The following is a 17,297-nucleotide window of genomic DNA, read 5'->3' on the forward strand; positions in this document are numbered from 1 at the left end:
GGAACGAGTTGTTTGGTGAGATTCCACCAGAGATCATGGGTATGCGAATCCTGAATTACCTGAATTTATCGAGGAATCATCTTGTGGGGAGCATCCATGCGTCTATCTCTACTATGCAGAGCTTGACTTTTGTTGATTTCTCCTACAACAACCTCTCTGGTTTGGTTCCTGGAACAGGCCAGTTCAGTTGCTTCAATTCGACGTCCTTCATTGGCAACTCTGATCTCTGCGGCCCATACTTGGGGTCGCCAGTGATGACTGTTGGAGAGGGAGAGGTGAGAGTGACTAGTGAGCGCAGAGTCCGATGAGTCTCCGGTCGCCGGTGGCTGTTGATCGCCGCCGGTTGGAGAGGGAGAGAGTGAGAGCGAAGAGGGTGGGTTCGGTTCAGTGTGGCGAGAGAGAGTGAGAGTACGCTAATGGACCTTCATCATTATTTGCACTAACCGGTACCTCTCGATCTTTTTTTTTCTTTAAAAAAGAGAAAAAGCCCCTATGTCACGGTTTTACACAGCCTACGCTTGGCTTACTTAAGGGACAATATCGTCATTTTCACGTATAAGATTTTTGGGAGAAGTGATGTTATTTTCAAGTAAACCACCAAAAGTTTAAAATACTCTTTGAGGAAGGGTGGTCGACCTCCTTGGGTGCCTAACCTTGGCACTCGTAAACTATCATCCTTTGCGGGGCAGCCCTGGTTAATGGCTATCTTGGCTACCAGAGTTCCTCATGGGCGCACACATACTCATGGGGACAGTGCATGGACCGACACTGCGCTGTCAACACTCAAGGGAGGTTTGGCATGCGGGTCTGGCTCAAGCATGACCCTTCACCACGCCAGCCTCTTACCCAAGCTGAGTGAACAACCTCGTTGCCTATAGCGCACGGGTGTGTTCCGACCCAGCAGTTGCCTATCAACATGGCACACAAGTGCCCATCATCACCAGCATACAAGAGACTCATCACATCGGCGCCCAGTCGCCTCACATCATGGCCTTCCCCCTTTACCACGTAAGCGACACTTCCCATGGACCAGCCAGAGCCAGCCGAGTGCCCCGGCCATGCGGCTGGAGGTCATGATCCAGTGCTACTGACCTTGGCGGAACCATCTCATCGGGCAACTCCTAGCCTCCAAGCACACAAAGGCTTGTCCTGGCTGCCTTGGCCAGGACGCCGCACGGGTTTCTTCTGCTGTAGAACTACCCCCGTGACAGTTGGTATCAGAGCGAGCTAGCCAACTACTGCCGCAGTTGGTATTAGAGCAGATCAGCACAGAGCTAGTTGAAACGGTCATCTCAACAAGTAGCACATTGTGGGGTGCGGTCCCTAGGCACTTCCACTTGGGTACAAGCAAACAACTTTCATATCAGGCCTGCCAAGAGGCCATTCAATCGTGTTCCCATTCCAATGAGTCCAAAACAACGCCCTTGCAGGGGCAGACGCATTGGTCGCTGTGCTCATGCGGGGGCAGATGCATGAGTCTTTACATGGAAGGCATATTGTGGTGGTTTGAGTGGGGGACTGCCATGCTTCCTCACGGACATCAGTTGCTGTTCATTTTGGTGAGGTGTTGGGTGGTGCGCCTACATCTTGGTTTTATGACGGATGAGCCATTGTTTCGTAGCTTTGTCTGAGGCACTACTAAGGTGGAGACAACAGTTCGAAATTGGTTGGTGTCGATGGTTGGTCAAGGAATATCACTAAGGTGACAGTTTTGCATCATGGGTCATCGGTTGAAGCCACAATATGGGAATGATAGGAAGCCGTTGGAGCATGGTGGCCCTACATCGACAAAGCATCAGAGGACATGCTCAGTTCAACAAACAGGCAGAACACTTGCGGCAGCAATCACACATCACAAGGCGAGTGCATGTTCGACAACATCATGGGTAAAAGTTGCCACACTCGCGCACATTGTGGTTAGATCTCCTTGAGGCAGCAGCACATTGGGGCCCCCTCTAAGCGAAGATGTAGCCCGAACCGGCGAGGTGAAGTGTAGTTTGAGTAACCCGCACACGGCAAAGTGAAGTCTGCAGGCCAGCATGGTGAAAGGGTACACCCAGGATACATCGCCAACAGCAGGAGTATACCTATCACATCGTGTTTGGTAGCACCACCGAAAAGCTACCAAAGAAGACGATCGAGCCTTGAGGTAAAGATGATACATGGGGTGGACCTCCGCGAAGCACACACATCCAATTTTTTCGAGGGCCCTTCTCACACATTTCAACGACATAGCCATTGCGCGGTTTGAGTAACCTCAACAAAGGGGGTAAAGTCCAGGCAGGCCGGCATGGTGAAATGGTTTTGTCCTCATAAATGGACACCAACATAGGCGAGATGCGGGTTGGCCAGGCGAGCCCAGGAACTGGCACACAAGTGGATGGCGCGGGACACAGACGCCCATTCACAAGAAGATCCATTGTCAAGGACGACAATGGATTGAGTGGGGGAGCCTGTCATGGTTTGACACAGGCTTAGCCTTGCCTATGCCTGGCGGGCTTACGTTAAGGGACACAGGCTTAGGAGTCCCACACATGACAACCGCCCTCCAACGTCCATTGGCCACCGCCATCTCAGACGTGGCAGAGACGACCCTGATAAGGAAGACAGTGACAGTAATGACACCCGAATTGGCAACTGGCAGAGGTTATGACACCCGAACAGGCGTCTGGCAGAGATGATGACACCCGATCTGGCGGAGGTAATGATGCCCGATCTGGCAAAGGTATGGAGTGAGTGTACCGGGGTAATTATAAAAAGCCCCCTTTTCCCAAAAGAGGAGGTATGTGATTCTTGCGCTTTCTGGTCTTGAAGTTCTTCATTTCCCTTGCCTTCTCAGGACCACTAACTTGAGCTTTGGAGTGTTCCAACCGGGTTCCTCCCCGGAAATCTCCGTTTTCTTCCTTGTTTTAGGCACCTCCAATTCCATCAGATGCGAAGTAACCGGCAGCTATGATCGACCGGATTGCGCATCATCATTTGGTGTCGTCTGTGGGAAGACTTCAAAAAGCCTCCCCTAACCTTTAACTCTCTCTCTCAAAGAAACCTTAGCTTCCATGGCTTCCTTTAGCAGCAACAGGCACAACGCCGACTTGAATGTTGTAGGGGAACACCCTCAGCCCGCCACTGTATGCATCGGACAGTTCACCGTCCCCCTCTCGACGGACGGAATCCCTAGCCTCAATGCACCAAGCATGGTGGCACCTGTGAATGTTCCCCTTCTCCTCCCTATCGAGACAACCGTCGTCGAACCGGCCACTGTCCCTCTGGCGACTAGCCAAAACCAGTTTGATGACTTGATGCAGTGCATGTGGGCAATGCAAGCCCAGATGCAGCAGTTCCAGCAACATCAGCTCCATCAGCAGCATGTACTGCACCACATTTCTCAATGTCACTCACTATCAACAGTAGTTCCCCCAACTACCCCTGGACCAACCACAGCTCCCACCTCGGCACCCTGCTCCGAAGCTGGTCAAGCCCTCCCCTCAGGGCGGGCGCCTTCACCGAGGAGAAGCCTCCCAACTCCAGGACCCCTCCAAGAGCCAGGCCTCATCCCAGGGCAGGAGGGAAAGACTAACTACCCCCGTCTCGCAACTCGCAGGCAGATCGGGAACTTCCTTGCTGATTAAGTCAGCACCTTGGCACTCCAAGTTTGAGCTCCCGCTCGCAGAGAACCAATTTGGCGTCCTGGCCACGAACTTCCATCAGTCCGGGCCCATTGAGCTCGGCAACACCGAGGCAAGCAGCGCCAATACCAGGTCTTCTAAGTAGTAGCGGAGACGCTGGCGAAGTCGCCGAACTACCACCCGTATCCTGCCCGAGCTCCGAGGTAAAGAAGAAACAAGTTCGGACGAGGTAAAAGTTGCCCCTATTCTTTCAATTCCTTCCCCCTGTCATCAGAACTCCTTACGGTCCCCATGCCCAAGGATTTCAAACTCCCTCCTCTAGACAAGTATGATGGGTCTTTTGACCCCAATGACCATGTTGATGCTTTCCAGTCCCAAATGCACCTGGCAAGGGCCAATGAGTCTTGCATGTGTGTGGCGTTCACTACAACCTTCAGGGGAGTAGCCCGCACCTGGTACAGGAACCTGGCCCCCGAGTCGATAAGAAGCTGGAACCCAGTTCATGCAGGTCTTCACCGCGCACTTTGTTACTAGCAAGCGGTGCCCCCGCACCGAGGAGAGCCTCATCGAAATAGTCCAGAGGGAAGGAGAGTTCATTCGGGGCTATATCAAGCGGTTCAATGACGCGTGCTTACAGATATTGTGCCTAGACCCCGCGGTGCAGCTCGCGGCAGCCACAAGGGGAGTGACACACAAGGAGTTCAAGTGGCACATGGTAGTTAACCAGCCCGAAACCGTGGCTAAATTCCTCAAGCTCGCGGACAAATTCATAAGAATAGAGGAGGAGATCAACCAAAGGATTGAAGGCGGGATCGAAAATAGGAAGAGGGAAGGCGAGCCCTCCAACTCAGATGACAGGAGAAAGAGAGACCTAGCTCGGGGGTCGAAGCCAAGCCAGCCGTTTCGAGCTCCCTTAGCAGGTCGGGCGGATTACATGCCCTTATACGCGAATCGGGCCGAGATCTTAATGACGATCAAAGATGCCCCGTATGTGAAGTGGCAACCTCGTCTGAAGGGAAACTCGAACGAGAGGAATAAAAACTTGTACTGCAGCTTCCATAGGGACCACGGTCATAGCACCGAGCATTGTAATAATCTCCGCGACGAGATAGAGGAACTTATCCGTCGCGGGTCCCTACTAAATTTTGTACAGCATAATAATAATAATAATAGTAAAAAGACAGGTCGGCAGGGAGAGCACAGCAAAGACGCTCCCGAGTCCAGCAGCTAGCTAGCAGAACCACAGAAGCAGCCCCTGGAGGAAAGACCAGTTCGGGGAACAATCCACGTGATCGTTGGAGGATCGATCGTAGCAGGATGCACCTCGGCAACAGCTCGGGCATCAACCCGGGAGGCCGCCAGAGAAGAACAAAATCCCCCAAAGCGGCTTAGGATGGAAGACCCCATATTCTTCACCGAAGACGATGCGCGCAAGGTCCACTACCCCCACAACGACGCGCTTGTCATAAAGATGAAAATCAACAACTTCGAAGTCCGGCGCGTACTCATTGACTCCGGCAGTTTGGCAGACATCATTTTTAAAGTGGCCTTCGACAAACTTCAATTCTGAGAGAGTGACTTGAAGCCCGTGAACACCCCGCTGGTCGGATTCAGCGGAGAAGAGGTCAGACCCCTGAAAAAGGTCACAGTACCTGTGGAAATCGGCACGTGGTCTAGCACGATAAGACTCAGTCACGATTTCTTGGTGGTCGCGACCCCCTCCCCCTACAATGCCATAGTAGGTCGGCCGATCACCCACGCTTTAAAAGTCGTGGTGTCCACTTACTACTTGGCCATGAAGTTCCCAACGGACTTCGCCATCGGGGTAGTGCGGGGCGACCAGCTCGAGTCCCGCAAGTGCTACGTTGCCGCCCTCAAGGGAAAGGCCAAGGTCACCAGCGACCTCGAACTGGAGCGACCTGTAGAACAGAACGAGAAGCGAGCTGCACCAACGGAGGAAACTGTTCCCATCTCTATCTCGGCAGAAGACCCCGCCAGATTACTTCAGGTCGGAGCATCCTTGGAAGAACCCTTGCGATCCGAACTGGTACGCTTCTTACTCAGTAACTTAGATGTTTTCGCTTGGTCTGCGGCAGAAATGCCCAGCATAGGCCCTATGCTCATAACTCATAAGCTCAATATTGACCTTGTAGTCAGACCCATTAGACAGAAGAAACGCAACTTAGCCCCAGAACGCTGGAGGGCGGTCGATGAGGAGGTCGAGAAGCTCCTCGCAGCAGACTTCATAAGGGAAGTTCATTACCCGAGCTGGGTAGCCAACTTCGTTCTGAAAAAAAAGGCAAACGGCAAGTGGCGCATGTGCGTCGGCTACACCGACCTGAACCAAGCTTGCCCAAAAGACTGCTTCCCCCTCCCCAGGATTGACCGCCTAGTGGACGCGACCTCGGGACACGAGTTGCTAAGCTTCTTGGATGCCTACTCGGGCTACAACCAAATCAGGATGGACCCGTCCGACGAGGAAAAAACCACCTTCATAACCGAGTTCGGCCTGTACTGCTACAAGGTTATGCCTTTCAGACTGAAAAATGCTGGGGCAACCTTTCAAAGGCTTGTGAATAAGCTGTTTCAGCCCTTAATTGGCACAAAGATAGAATGTTATGTAGACAACATGGTCGTCAAGACATAGTTCTCACATCAATTAATACAAGACTTGCATTCTGTCCTTCAAATTCTGTGTCAATTTAGCATAAAACTAAACCCAAACAAGTGTGTCTTCGGTATCACCTCGGGTAAGTTCCTAGGGTACATCGTCAACCGGCGCGGTATTGAGGCCAACCCGGACAAGATAAAAGCCATCCTAGACATGAGACCACCCTGAAAAGTGAAAGAGGTTCAGAGGCTGAACGACAGAATAGCCGCCTTAAGTCGTTTCATGTCTAAGTCAGTAGACCATTGCCTGCCCTTCTTCAAGGCAATAAAAGGCAAAGGGTTCGAGTGGAACCCGAAATGCCAGCTCGCATTTGACGAGCTCAAGAGATATCTCGCCAGTATCCTAGTGTTGACCCGGCCCGAATAGGGCGATGTCTTAGAACTGTACCTCTCGGTAAGTGACGAAGTGGTTAGTTCGGTACTGGTAAAGGAAGCAGATCGGGTCCAACGACCCATCTACTATGTTAGTAAAATATTGCAGGGAGCAAAAACAAGATATCTAGAGATAGAAAAGCTAGCTTATGCGCTGGTCATTGCGGCCCGCAAACTCCGCCCGTATTTCCAAGCTCATACCATCATCGTCCTCATCGACAAACCCTTGAGGCAAGTATTACTCAGGCCCGAGGTCTTTGGACGATTGACGAAGTGGGCCATCGAACTCAGTGAGTACGACCTCCAGTACAAGCCTCGAACCGCCATCAAAGCCCAAGCCTTGGCGGATTTCGTTGCAAAATGCACGTTCAGCTCCGAGGTCCTTAGCCCGGTTGAGCACGAGGCTCCCAGTTCGGGTGAGCTCGGTGCTCCCAGGCCGGCTGAGTCCGAGCCCTGTGAGGTTGCACCCAGTTCGGTATCTCTCCTGGTTAGGCCGAGCGCGAACTGGGAAGAAGATCCATGGATCCTTCACGTAGATGGCTCCTCAAATCAGCAGGGCAGCGGAGCCGGTGTAGTTCTCCACAGTCCGAGTGGCACGAAACTGGAGTACGCGCTACGCTTTGAGTTCGCGACATCCAACAATGAGGCAGAATATGAGGCATTGATAGCTGGGCTAGCTCTGGCGTAAGAGGTAAAGGCAAAACACATAGTTATCTGCAGCGATTCTCAGCTCGTGGTCAACCAAGTTACAGGGGAATACAATGCCCGCGAGCCAACTATGATCGCCTATTTGGCAAAGGTAAAAGCGGCTCTGCTTAGCTTCCAGTCACACTTCATCAGGCAGATCCCAAGGTCAGAGAACACTGAGGCCGACGCCCTGTCCCGGCTAGCCAGCACCAGTGACAACACCATTAGAACTGTGTACATAGAGGACTTACCTCGGCCTAGCATTCTCCGGGGGGCAGAGGAGGTCGCTCCTGTCGCCCAAGCAGAACCGAGCTGGATTGATCCACTCGCGAGCTTCCTACTACATGGAACCTCCCCGTAGACCGCAACGCCGCCAGAGCGTAGAGCGCCAGGCAGCCAAGTACATCAAGATAGACGGACGGCCGTACCGAAGATCCTACACGCTCCCCTACCTACGCTGCTTGCAACCTCCCGAAGCCGAGCTCGTACTCTACGACATTCATGAAGGCCTATGTGGCGGACACCTAGGGGGGCAGGGCCCTCGCTCAGAAAGCACTACGATAGGGATACTATTGGCCAATGATGAAAGCAGACGCCGTCGAGCTAGTCAAGAAGTGCGAGAAGTGTCAAAAGCACGCCAACATTCACCACCAGCCCGCTGCCGACCTCAAGTACCTCACCAGCCCGTGGCCCTTTGCACAATGAGGTATCGACCTACTCGAGCCATTCCCGCCAGCAACAGGAGGAAGGAAGTTCCTAGTAGTGGCAGTAGACTACTTCACCAAGTGGGTTGAAGCCGAAATTCTTGTAACTATCACAATTCGAAACGTCCAGAACTTCTTCTGGAGAACAGTGTGCCGCTTCGGGCTACCTCGGGTGTTGATCTCCGACAATGGCAAGCAGTTCGAGGACATCAAATTCCAAGAGTGGTGCCAAGACATGGGGATCTGACAAAACATCACGTCGGTTGCCCACCCACAAGCAAACGGTCAGGCAGAAGTCACGAACAGAGCTATCCTCCACGGACTGAAAGCTAGGCTAGATCGAGCTAATGGGTTATGGGCAGACGAGTTGCCCAGTGTCCTATGGGCATACCGAACTACAGAGAAGACCACCACCGGAGAGACCCCCTTCAACCTCACCTATGGCACGGAGGTAGTCATCCCAGTCAAAATCAAAATCCCCTCACTTCAGTTGGAAGCATACAGCGACAATACTAATAACGACGAGCTACGTACCAACCTCGACCTACTTGACGAGGTGAGGGACCTCACGTACATTAGGACCGCGACATACCAGCAAAGGGTAGCTCGGTACTACAACGCCAGAGTTAAGAAACGAAACTTCCGTGTCGACGACCTGGTTCTCTGCAAGGTCATGGTACCTGAGCCCGGCGTTGGCAAACTCGGGCCGAACTGGGAAGGACCCTACCGAGTAAAGAGAGTACTCGGAGGAGCATACGAGCTCGAAACCCTGGAGGACAAACAGATACCCCAGGCATGGAACATCATCAACTTAAGACGATTTTACCTATAAACGATCAAACTAAGTCGACCATGAGCCACTACCAGAGCCTAAGGGCCAAAATACCGAGCTAACAAAGACTTCGGCACCATAAGGGCCAGAATACCGAGCTAAAGAGGACCTCAACACCTAATCAATGAGGGCAATCTGCACATTAATGGATCCTGAGATGCATAGCCCAGGGCCCAATTCAGCCTATGTTAACTAACCCGGGCGGAGAATAGATCAGGCACATAGCCTTACTACGTTAACTCACCTCGGGGCCTAAGTCTAGCAGTTCGACAACATTGTCAGCTTGGCGAAAAAAGAAAATAATTGCCCAACACTTTGCCAAAAAAGATGAACTATTCATTGCAAAATGATCTTGTTTACACTTCAAAAACAAAAACAAAAAAAAACAAAAAACACAACAGCAACAAGCTCACAAACCCGGAGGTACATCTTCCTCGCCTTCAGAAGGGACTTCGATAATACCCGAAGGTCCTGCTTCATCTTCGGAATCCGCGTCATCATCAATTGCGGCAACCATCTCCTGAGTGATGCGCAAAGTAGTTAAGGCGCTAATATCGAGCTCGGGGTACGTATTCCTTATCATCCATCGGCTCAACTTGAAACTCCTTCTGTACGAGCCCACCATCATGTCGTCAAAGCGCAGCGAAGCAATGTAATCCTCGACGATCTTCACCTTCGCCTCCTCGATAGACTGAGAGAAGATCTCAGTCTTCTCCCTGATATCATCCTGAAGGTACTAGACCTGATGCTCTAAATCCAGCTTCAGGTCCGCCATGTGTCTCACCACCAATCCTAAGGCCTCGTTGTCCCTCCGAGACCTCATTAGCCCAGCTCGCACAGCGTGAGAAGCCGCTTTGGCAACTTGTGCTCGCTTCAAGCCCCTCTCTGCCTGGATTGCCAAAGCGTGGATAGAGGAGTCCACTTGCCAGAACGAGGACAAATCAGCTCGGTAAAACAAAAAAAAGGGGGTGGGGGGACAAACACTACTTCGACTTACCACCATGGCGTGAGAGGCAGCCCAAGCGCCTATGAGATTTGTAGGAAGATCGGCCCACGCCGCGACCTCCTCGAGGCAAAAGGCCTTCTTGCTCTTTCGGAGAGCGTAGCTCGGTGTCAGCATGCTCTCAACCTCATCTTGACTTCCGGAGCCTGAAGGCACAGCCCGGGTATAAGCAGTGTCGGCATAGGGGGCCCCTGCTGCTTCCCGAACTGGAGGGGGCACATCGGGCTCCCCAGGAGGCTCCATTCTCGGTGCCTCGGGCTCCGCAACCCGGGAAGGATCGGCGCGGACCCGCTTAGCAGCTTGTTTCCTCCTTTTCATACCATTGAACAGACTCGCACCTCAAATCTTCTCTGCCTCCATAACACTTGCAAAAAGGAGCTCGGCGTCAAAAGACGAGAATAAAAACAAAAGCAAAAGTATCTTCGTCTGAGCAAGAAACCTACCCGAACTCAGACCGGCCTGAATAAGCTTGTCCTCCGTCAGGTAGACTTTGCATTTGAGCCCAAGCCGGGCCCAGTCTTGGAGGCCCTTCACCATATCTTCCTCTAATGCGACACCGAGGTCAGGAACGGCCAACCCCCACTCAGTAGGAAACGACTACCCCGTAGCACTTCGAACCACGAAGTAGTCCCGCTTCCATGCAAGGACCTTATTTGGGAGATCGTGTAAGAGCTTGAAGCTCAGGCGAGGTGACAAGTAGTATGCCCTTCTACACCCGGGCAGGGGACCCGCTTGTTTCTTAAGCATGAGAATAGTGGAAAAAATTTCCAGGTCCAAGGGAAGGCAGTGCTCACAGCAAAGGGAGACGGTCCCGACAAGATTACGGATGGAGTTTGGGTGAAGCTGACCTACAGTGACGCCGAAGTGGTTCATGACCTCGACGATAAGGGGATGGAAGGGAAGGCGCAACCCAGCAACAAGCTGCTCCCAGAATATCACGATCTCGTCCAAACCGTGCTCTCAAGGAAAGTCGCCCGAGGGTAAAATATAAGTATATTCCCCGACAGGTTGTATTGAGCGATAAGGGACCAAAGCCTCTCGGGTGTCATAGTGGAAGGTCCGAACTTATCTGGCACCCGACCTCGACGGGAGGTGGATGCCAAACTACCCGAGGTGACTCGGCCTACGGGCTCAAACTCGAGCTCTACTTCGGGCCCCGCCTCGGACTCACTAAGGCTGTCGGGGGCAGCAGCTCGGTTCGTAGAACTAGCATCAGACCCCCCAAGGAGACTATCTAAGCTACTCGAGCTAGACATCGAAACAAAGAGAAGGCTGAGGACTCACCAGGAAAAGCTACCAGACTACGAAAAGTGACGCAAGCTGATAGCTTGAGACGCGAGCTCAAGGAACGAATGCTGATGGATGGCGAAGGAAAGTGACCAGCCCCCCCCCGCTATTTATAGCCACTGTACTCGTGCATCAACGACCAAGATCAAAACCATCCAACGGCTCCCCGCGAAACCGGCTACGCACCCCCCGAGGAGAAGTCAGTTTGGCGCGCATTTTTGACGTTCAAAAATTTGAAATCGTTTACGCGCGTGAGCTACACGCAACCCGGGATTGACCCCTAGTCGAACCAAGCCGACCCTGGTTGGGCCAAGAACACAAGCAAGTCAGACCGGAGAAGTTCCAAACCAAGGCCAAAGCGTCATGAGGCAAATCCACCCGTCATCCCGTGAACTCCCCACGTCGGGTCAGGACCCCGGGCATGGGGAGTGGGGGGCAATTGATGGAGGGAGATTTAGCCCGACCCCTTGGCCACGCGACACGTGGAAGCAACCGAGAGTGACCTGGCAGAAGCGCCAGCTCGGCATGGCAGCGGGCCCACAACTTGAGCCCCTAGCTAAAGAGTCCTGAGCTCCCCCATAGAAGGAACCTACAACCTAAGCCCCAAGCTAAATAGTTCCGAGCTCCCCAAGGAAGAACCCAGCTCTCCCTTGGAGGTCCTGAGCCTTACAAGGAGCACAAAAGGCAAAAACCCGAACTGCCCACCCAAGGGCAGTTCAGGCCACACTTCTATCCGAACTCAAGACTTCACCTCACACACCATTTCGGCTCTAAGTCGTCTGACTGAACAACCGTACCTGACGCCTAGGAAGCCCGTACACGGAGGCGGCGCACCTGACCGATTAGGAGTCCGACACATGACAACCGCCCTCCAACGGCCACCTGCCACTGCCATCTCAGACGTGGCAGAGACGGCCCTAACAAGGAAGACAGTGACGGTTATGACACCCGAACTGGCAACTGGCAGAGGTTATGACACCCAAATTGGCGTCTGGCAGAGATGATGACACTCGATCTGGCGGAGGTAACGATGCCCGATCTGGCAGAGGTATGGGAGTGATTGTACCGGGGTAATTATAAAAAGCCCCCTTCCCCCAAAGGAGGAGGTATGTGATTCTTGCGCTTTCTGGTCTTGAAGTTCTTCATTTCCCTTGCCTTATCAAGAGCACTAACTTGAGCTTCGGAGTGTTCCAACTGGGTTCCTCCCCGAAAATCTCCGTTTTCTTCCTTGTTTCAGGCACCTCCAATTCCATCAGAGGCGAAATAACCGACAACTAGGATCAACCGGATTCCACATCATCGTATATACATTACAAATATTTACAAAATAATACAAAATGCAAGGTTTTACATTCTACATATTTACATATATACTCTTTCGAAACTGAGCCTAAGCTCCTGAAACGTGATGTTTCTAATGCACCACGGAGATGTAGGATGATATCCCAACAGTCTGCGTCGCCTTCAACTTGGAGGCTCCAATCAGACCTTCCAAAAAAACATGCCAATGCTTGTACAATTTTGATAGGGTCCAATATTGGATGAATTGGCTTGGCATGGCCAAAAAACGAAATGTCCATGGAAGTCTTTGATAATCACACCGACACCGTTTTTGAGTTATTTGTAGCACCATCAACATTTATTTTAACAACACGCGGTGGATTGATGTTTATAGTTATAAAATAAATAAATATTTTCTTGAACCAAAAGCCTTGAATGTTTCATGGAATTCCAATATTAGTTGTTTGATTTATTGGGACGTGCTTCGTAGCCCCTCCATGAGGTTTATTGGCGCCTCACACTGGCCTCACAAGTACATTCCATCATGGCACCATACATTATTTGGAACATCTGCCTTATTTATGTGTTATTATTTAAGGGAGATATTCTGAGGCGCCTTGGGTGAGGAGCAGATCCCAATTCATCTGTTACTAATAAATGCTCCCAACAGGTTTGATATGCACATGCAGCAATAATTCATATTATAATATATATTACTACTTTCTTCAAAATAATATTAATAAATCTACTAGTGTATCAACGATTTTGGTTGACATCTATATTTAACATGTCACAAAATATTCGTTATGATTTTTGTAAATGACATAAATAAAAATTTATAAAAAAAAGAAAGGAAGAGGTAAGTTATGAAGAAAGCGTCCCTTAGGCTTAGTTTGGAAGGAGTGCAAATATAAATATGTAGAGTGCAAAACCTTAAATTTTGTATTATTTTGTATGTATTTATATTATACATATTTGTATTTGTACTCCTTCCAAATTAAGCCTTACTGGTCAAACCCTTTGCTATCATTGAGCCTTACTGCAAAACCTTACAAGACCGTTTTGGTCCTATCCAAGATAAGATATGGTATTCTGCTATGAGTGGATGATCCCTACCCACAAAATAGCGTAGACAAGGACGGGCCACACTTCAATTTATCGTCCATAGTATTTTCTCGTTGATGGTCCACACTATGGTGTGTATAGTTTGTGGAAAGGTTTAAATGTAACGCACTTGTGTTACATTAGTATAATTACTCTCATTTTATTTAGTCTTTTAATAAATTTTAAATTTTAATATTTTATCAATAAAATAATAAGGGAAATTCCCAATTAGTACCCTGTACTATGGGTCTAGTGTCATTTTGATCCCCGTAACCTTAAAATGCGACAATTCTGTACCCAAACTTTCAAAACGTGTCAATCTAGTACCTACCGTTAACTAGTTGTTAACCAGCCGTTAAGTGGCATTTGAAAAAGACACAAATGCCCTTTGAGTGTCATCTAATTTTCTTTATAAACCATCCAAACGTTGACAACAAAATTAATAGTCCCAAATCCTTGCCTCTTCTATTCAAGAAAGTTGGGGTCATGTCTCGGTAGGCATTTTGATGACCTTAACTTTCTTGAATAGAAGATATAAGGATTTGAGACTGTTAATTTTTTGTCAACATTTGGATGGTTTATAAAGAAAATTAAATGACACTCGAAGGGCATTTATGTCTTTTTCAAATGCCACTTAATGGTTGGTTAACAGTTAGTTAACGGTAGGTACTAGATTGACATGTTTTCAAAATTTGAGTTGTAACATTTTAAAGTGCGGGGACCAAAATGACACTAGGCTCAAAGTACATGGTACTAATTGGGAGCTTTCGTTAATTCTAGCACAAGTGGGATGGTTCTCCTTCTCCACTCTTGTTTCATTATTTAAATATTATTTTTTATTTTTTATCAATAAAATAATATTTTTTAATATTTAAAATAACAATTTTTAAATTATTTAAAAAATGCAATTATTGCCTACATATTAATTTACCATATAAAATACAAAAATAAACATTTATGACCGACTTTGTAGATCTCCCATAAAATATATGTGAAATACATGGAATCAAAAAGTGTACACCTACAGAACGCCACTATGGCTGTGAACTATCCCGATCAACACAATCTATCCACAATTTATAACAGCTATGGATCGTGGTGTGATATAGACCCCACTAATTTTTCATCCATAGAACACCCCCTTAATTAATTGTTAAATTATTGGCATTGTTCATCCCAAAGAAAAAGAATCCAGAGATGAAAATCCCAGCTCCTTCGAAGATAAGACACATGTCAAGAAGTGCATCAAGCTAAAGGACAAGTTTCGAAGAGGTCTGGCGCAGGAAGCTCTATCTGCTCCAACATAGCACTTTTATTTTAGTTTAGCTTCTGTTGCTTATGTTTGGGGGCGTGCTACTCGGTCTTGTGTAGCCCATTTTTGTTTTTTTTTTTTTAAAAAAAAAAACTGTTGGCATTGCCGTCTTCACGAGGGTTACTCTCTAAATCGAAGCCATCCAATTGGGGCACTTGTGTGGATGGGTGATATCCAAAATTTGGGCCCAATAGCATAAGATGGTGACATAATAAAGGTAAAGAAGACATGCAACGGTTAAATGATTCTCACACAAAAACAAAAGAAAGCCCCCACTGACTAATTAGACAGTTGGGTCATTCAGTTAACGCCAAGTGGACAACAGATGCAGATTTTTGCCCGGAAGAAAACACCAAACAGGTTTCCTCTTCCTAATTAATTCACGAGATATGTATATATCCTCGATCGACCCGGCCATCAATTCATATCATGTGTTCATGATATGTATGATCATCACCTACTTCAGCCTCCCCACTTCACCTCTCTTTATTGCAATCACCATTCTCTTGCCATAACAGTGGTCGAAACCTGTAAAAGTTTTCTCTTTTATGAGCCGCCCCAACCCTTTATAACTGGAAAAAGGTTTCTTCAATCATAGCCATGCTCTCTCTAACTGGTGGACTGGTTTCCTCCTTGCTTTCATGGATCCAAATATATTTTATCCATCCCATCCTTCTCCTTTTATCTCTATGCCTAGACACTGCTAATTAGTACCACCGCCCACTCTTCTTTGTTTTCTCCGGCCCCCGGCCAGTTTCTGATAAGTCTTCTTCATGGCAAGCGTAGGCGTTTATGTGGCGTTGCTTCTGCTCCTTGCCGGCGGTACGACACGTCAAGGAGAGTGCTTGATCGACGACGGAAACAACTACGTGAGGGAGGCCTGCAGCGTCACTCGGTACCCTGATGTGTGCATCCATTCGCTGGCATCCTTCTCCAATGCGGCCAAGAGGAACCCTCGGTGGTGGGCGCGGGCCGCTGTGTCGGTCACGCTGCGTGAGGCCAAGTGCGTGGCGCAGTACTTGGCTAAGCTGAAGAAGAGAGGACACCTGAGAGGGAGGAGCCGAGTGGCCCTGGCGGACTGCATCGAGTGCTTTCAGGACACCATCTACAACCTTCACAAATCGCTTGGCGAGCTGAGGACTCTGCAAAGCAGGACGTTTGAGCGGCAGATGGGGGACGTGGAGACGTGGATGAGCGCTACCCTGACCGACGAGGACACCTGCTTGGAGGGGTTTGGCGACCAAGAAGGAAGGCAAATAAGGTCGTCTCTGTCCAACAGAGTTCTGAATGTTACTTACATGACCAGTAATGCTCTGGCTCTTGTTACCAAACTGGCGTCTGTTGGCATAACAAGTAATCCATAGAGAGAGTCTGGTACTCTGGTTGTGGCAGAATAAGAAGGTAGTACGTACTCCTTGATTATTATTAATATAATATGTGTACTCTTCTTATATTGATGCAGATAACAGAAATAGTTAAGTTAATATGTAGTAGGCGATTATGGTCTGGACCAATAAGGCATATATTGCTTGCCAAATAGAGATATAGATCATATATATGTTATTTAATTAAATGTGATACTTGGGTGTCAAACTGGTTGGTTAGTAAGGTATCTGTAAATAGGTTCAGGGTTATGGGTTTAGGGGATGGGCTACCCCATTGTGTAGCCCCCATGATGGAGCAAAAAATAATGATGATAATAAAGCACAAGAAGACATATATCTATTATGTTATATACAAAATGAAGTTTCTTGGTCCATGTCATCTAATTTTCTCCCAAATGATCACCTTGCTTCTCCACCCGGATTTGTCTATCCACCACGACACACTGCCGCCAGATATCGCCATATCTTGTATGTTGTCATTGATGTGGCCATAGGTGAGATGTGTTCCCAACCTTGTGTGTATGTGTTTTCTTTTGAATTAAAAATATAAAGAATCATCAAACATGAGGCTATTTAAACTCACCCACAACCAAATTGAATGCAATCACTCTCTCATGGAACATGGGCATCTTTTAACATCAATTCATGCAAGTCTCTTCTAGGGGTATTTTGTATCATATGGTATTAATGTTGGTAGATTAATTTAATGGCAGTGATACCATTACCAAAACCCTTGAGGGATTAGGTTGACTGTTGATAGGGGGTGTCAATTGTACTGCATCAGGTCCAATCCGATCCAGTCCAATGTAAGTCAATTACAAATGGATCAGGTCCAATCCAATCCAATGAGTATTTTGGACCATTTGGACCAGTCCAATTCAATGTTTGGACCGTTCAACTGTTTAAATTCGTTTCATTTTAGATTGGTTTGAGTCTAAACCTGATCCATTGACACCTATATTCTTATCTTATATCAATGGATCAGATATTGGCTTAATCCAATCCAATATAAATTTATTACGGATGGACCAGAT

The 17,297-nt window shown here is 48.7% G+C and overlaps 1 protein-coding gene and 1 long non-coding RNA gene across 2 annotated transcripts; both read left to right on the forward strand.

Moving 5' to 3' along the window:
* The first annotated feature begins 133 nt into the window (after nucleotides 1-133).
* Nucleotides 134-486, forward strand: LOC148801794 (uncharacterized). Its single transcript, XR_016083512.1, has 2 exons — nucleotides 134-275; nucleotides 358-486. It is a non-coding gene; the product is annotated as an uncharacterized LOC148801794 (long non-coding RNA).
* Nucleotides 487-15,329: 14,843 nt separating this feature from the next.
* Nucleotides 15,330-16,611, forward strand: LOC104598945 (pectinesterase inhibitor 6-like). Its single transcript, XM_010261251.3, has one exon. It carries the CDS (start codon nucleotides 15,652-15,654, stop codon nucleotides 16,240-16,242), a length of 591 nt encoding a protein of 196 aa, XP_010259553.1. The 5' UTR covers nucleotides 15,330-15,651; the 3' UTR covers nucleotides 16,243-16,611.
* Nucleotides 16,612-17,297: the final 686 nt, after the last annotated feature.

Source organism: Nelumbo nucifera, chromosome 3 (assembly GCF_055504915.1).
Source record: "Nelumbo nucifera cultivar China Antique chromosome 3, China Antique-T2T, whole genome shotgun sequence".
In the NCBI taxonomy this organism is placed as follows: domain Eukaryota; kingdom Viridiplantae; phylum Streptophyta; class Magnoliopsida; order Proteales; family Nelumbonaceae; genus Nelumbo; species Nelumbo nucifera.

What these genes read in the sequence shown, in the direction of transcription:
- LOC104598945 (XM_010261251.3), top strand. Translation starts at nt 15,652, where the DNA reads ATGGCAAGCGTAGGCGTTTATGTGGCGTTGCTTCTGCTCCTTGCCGGC.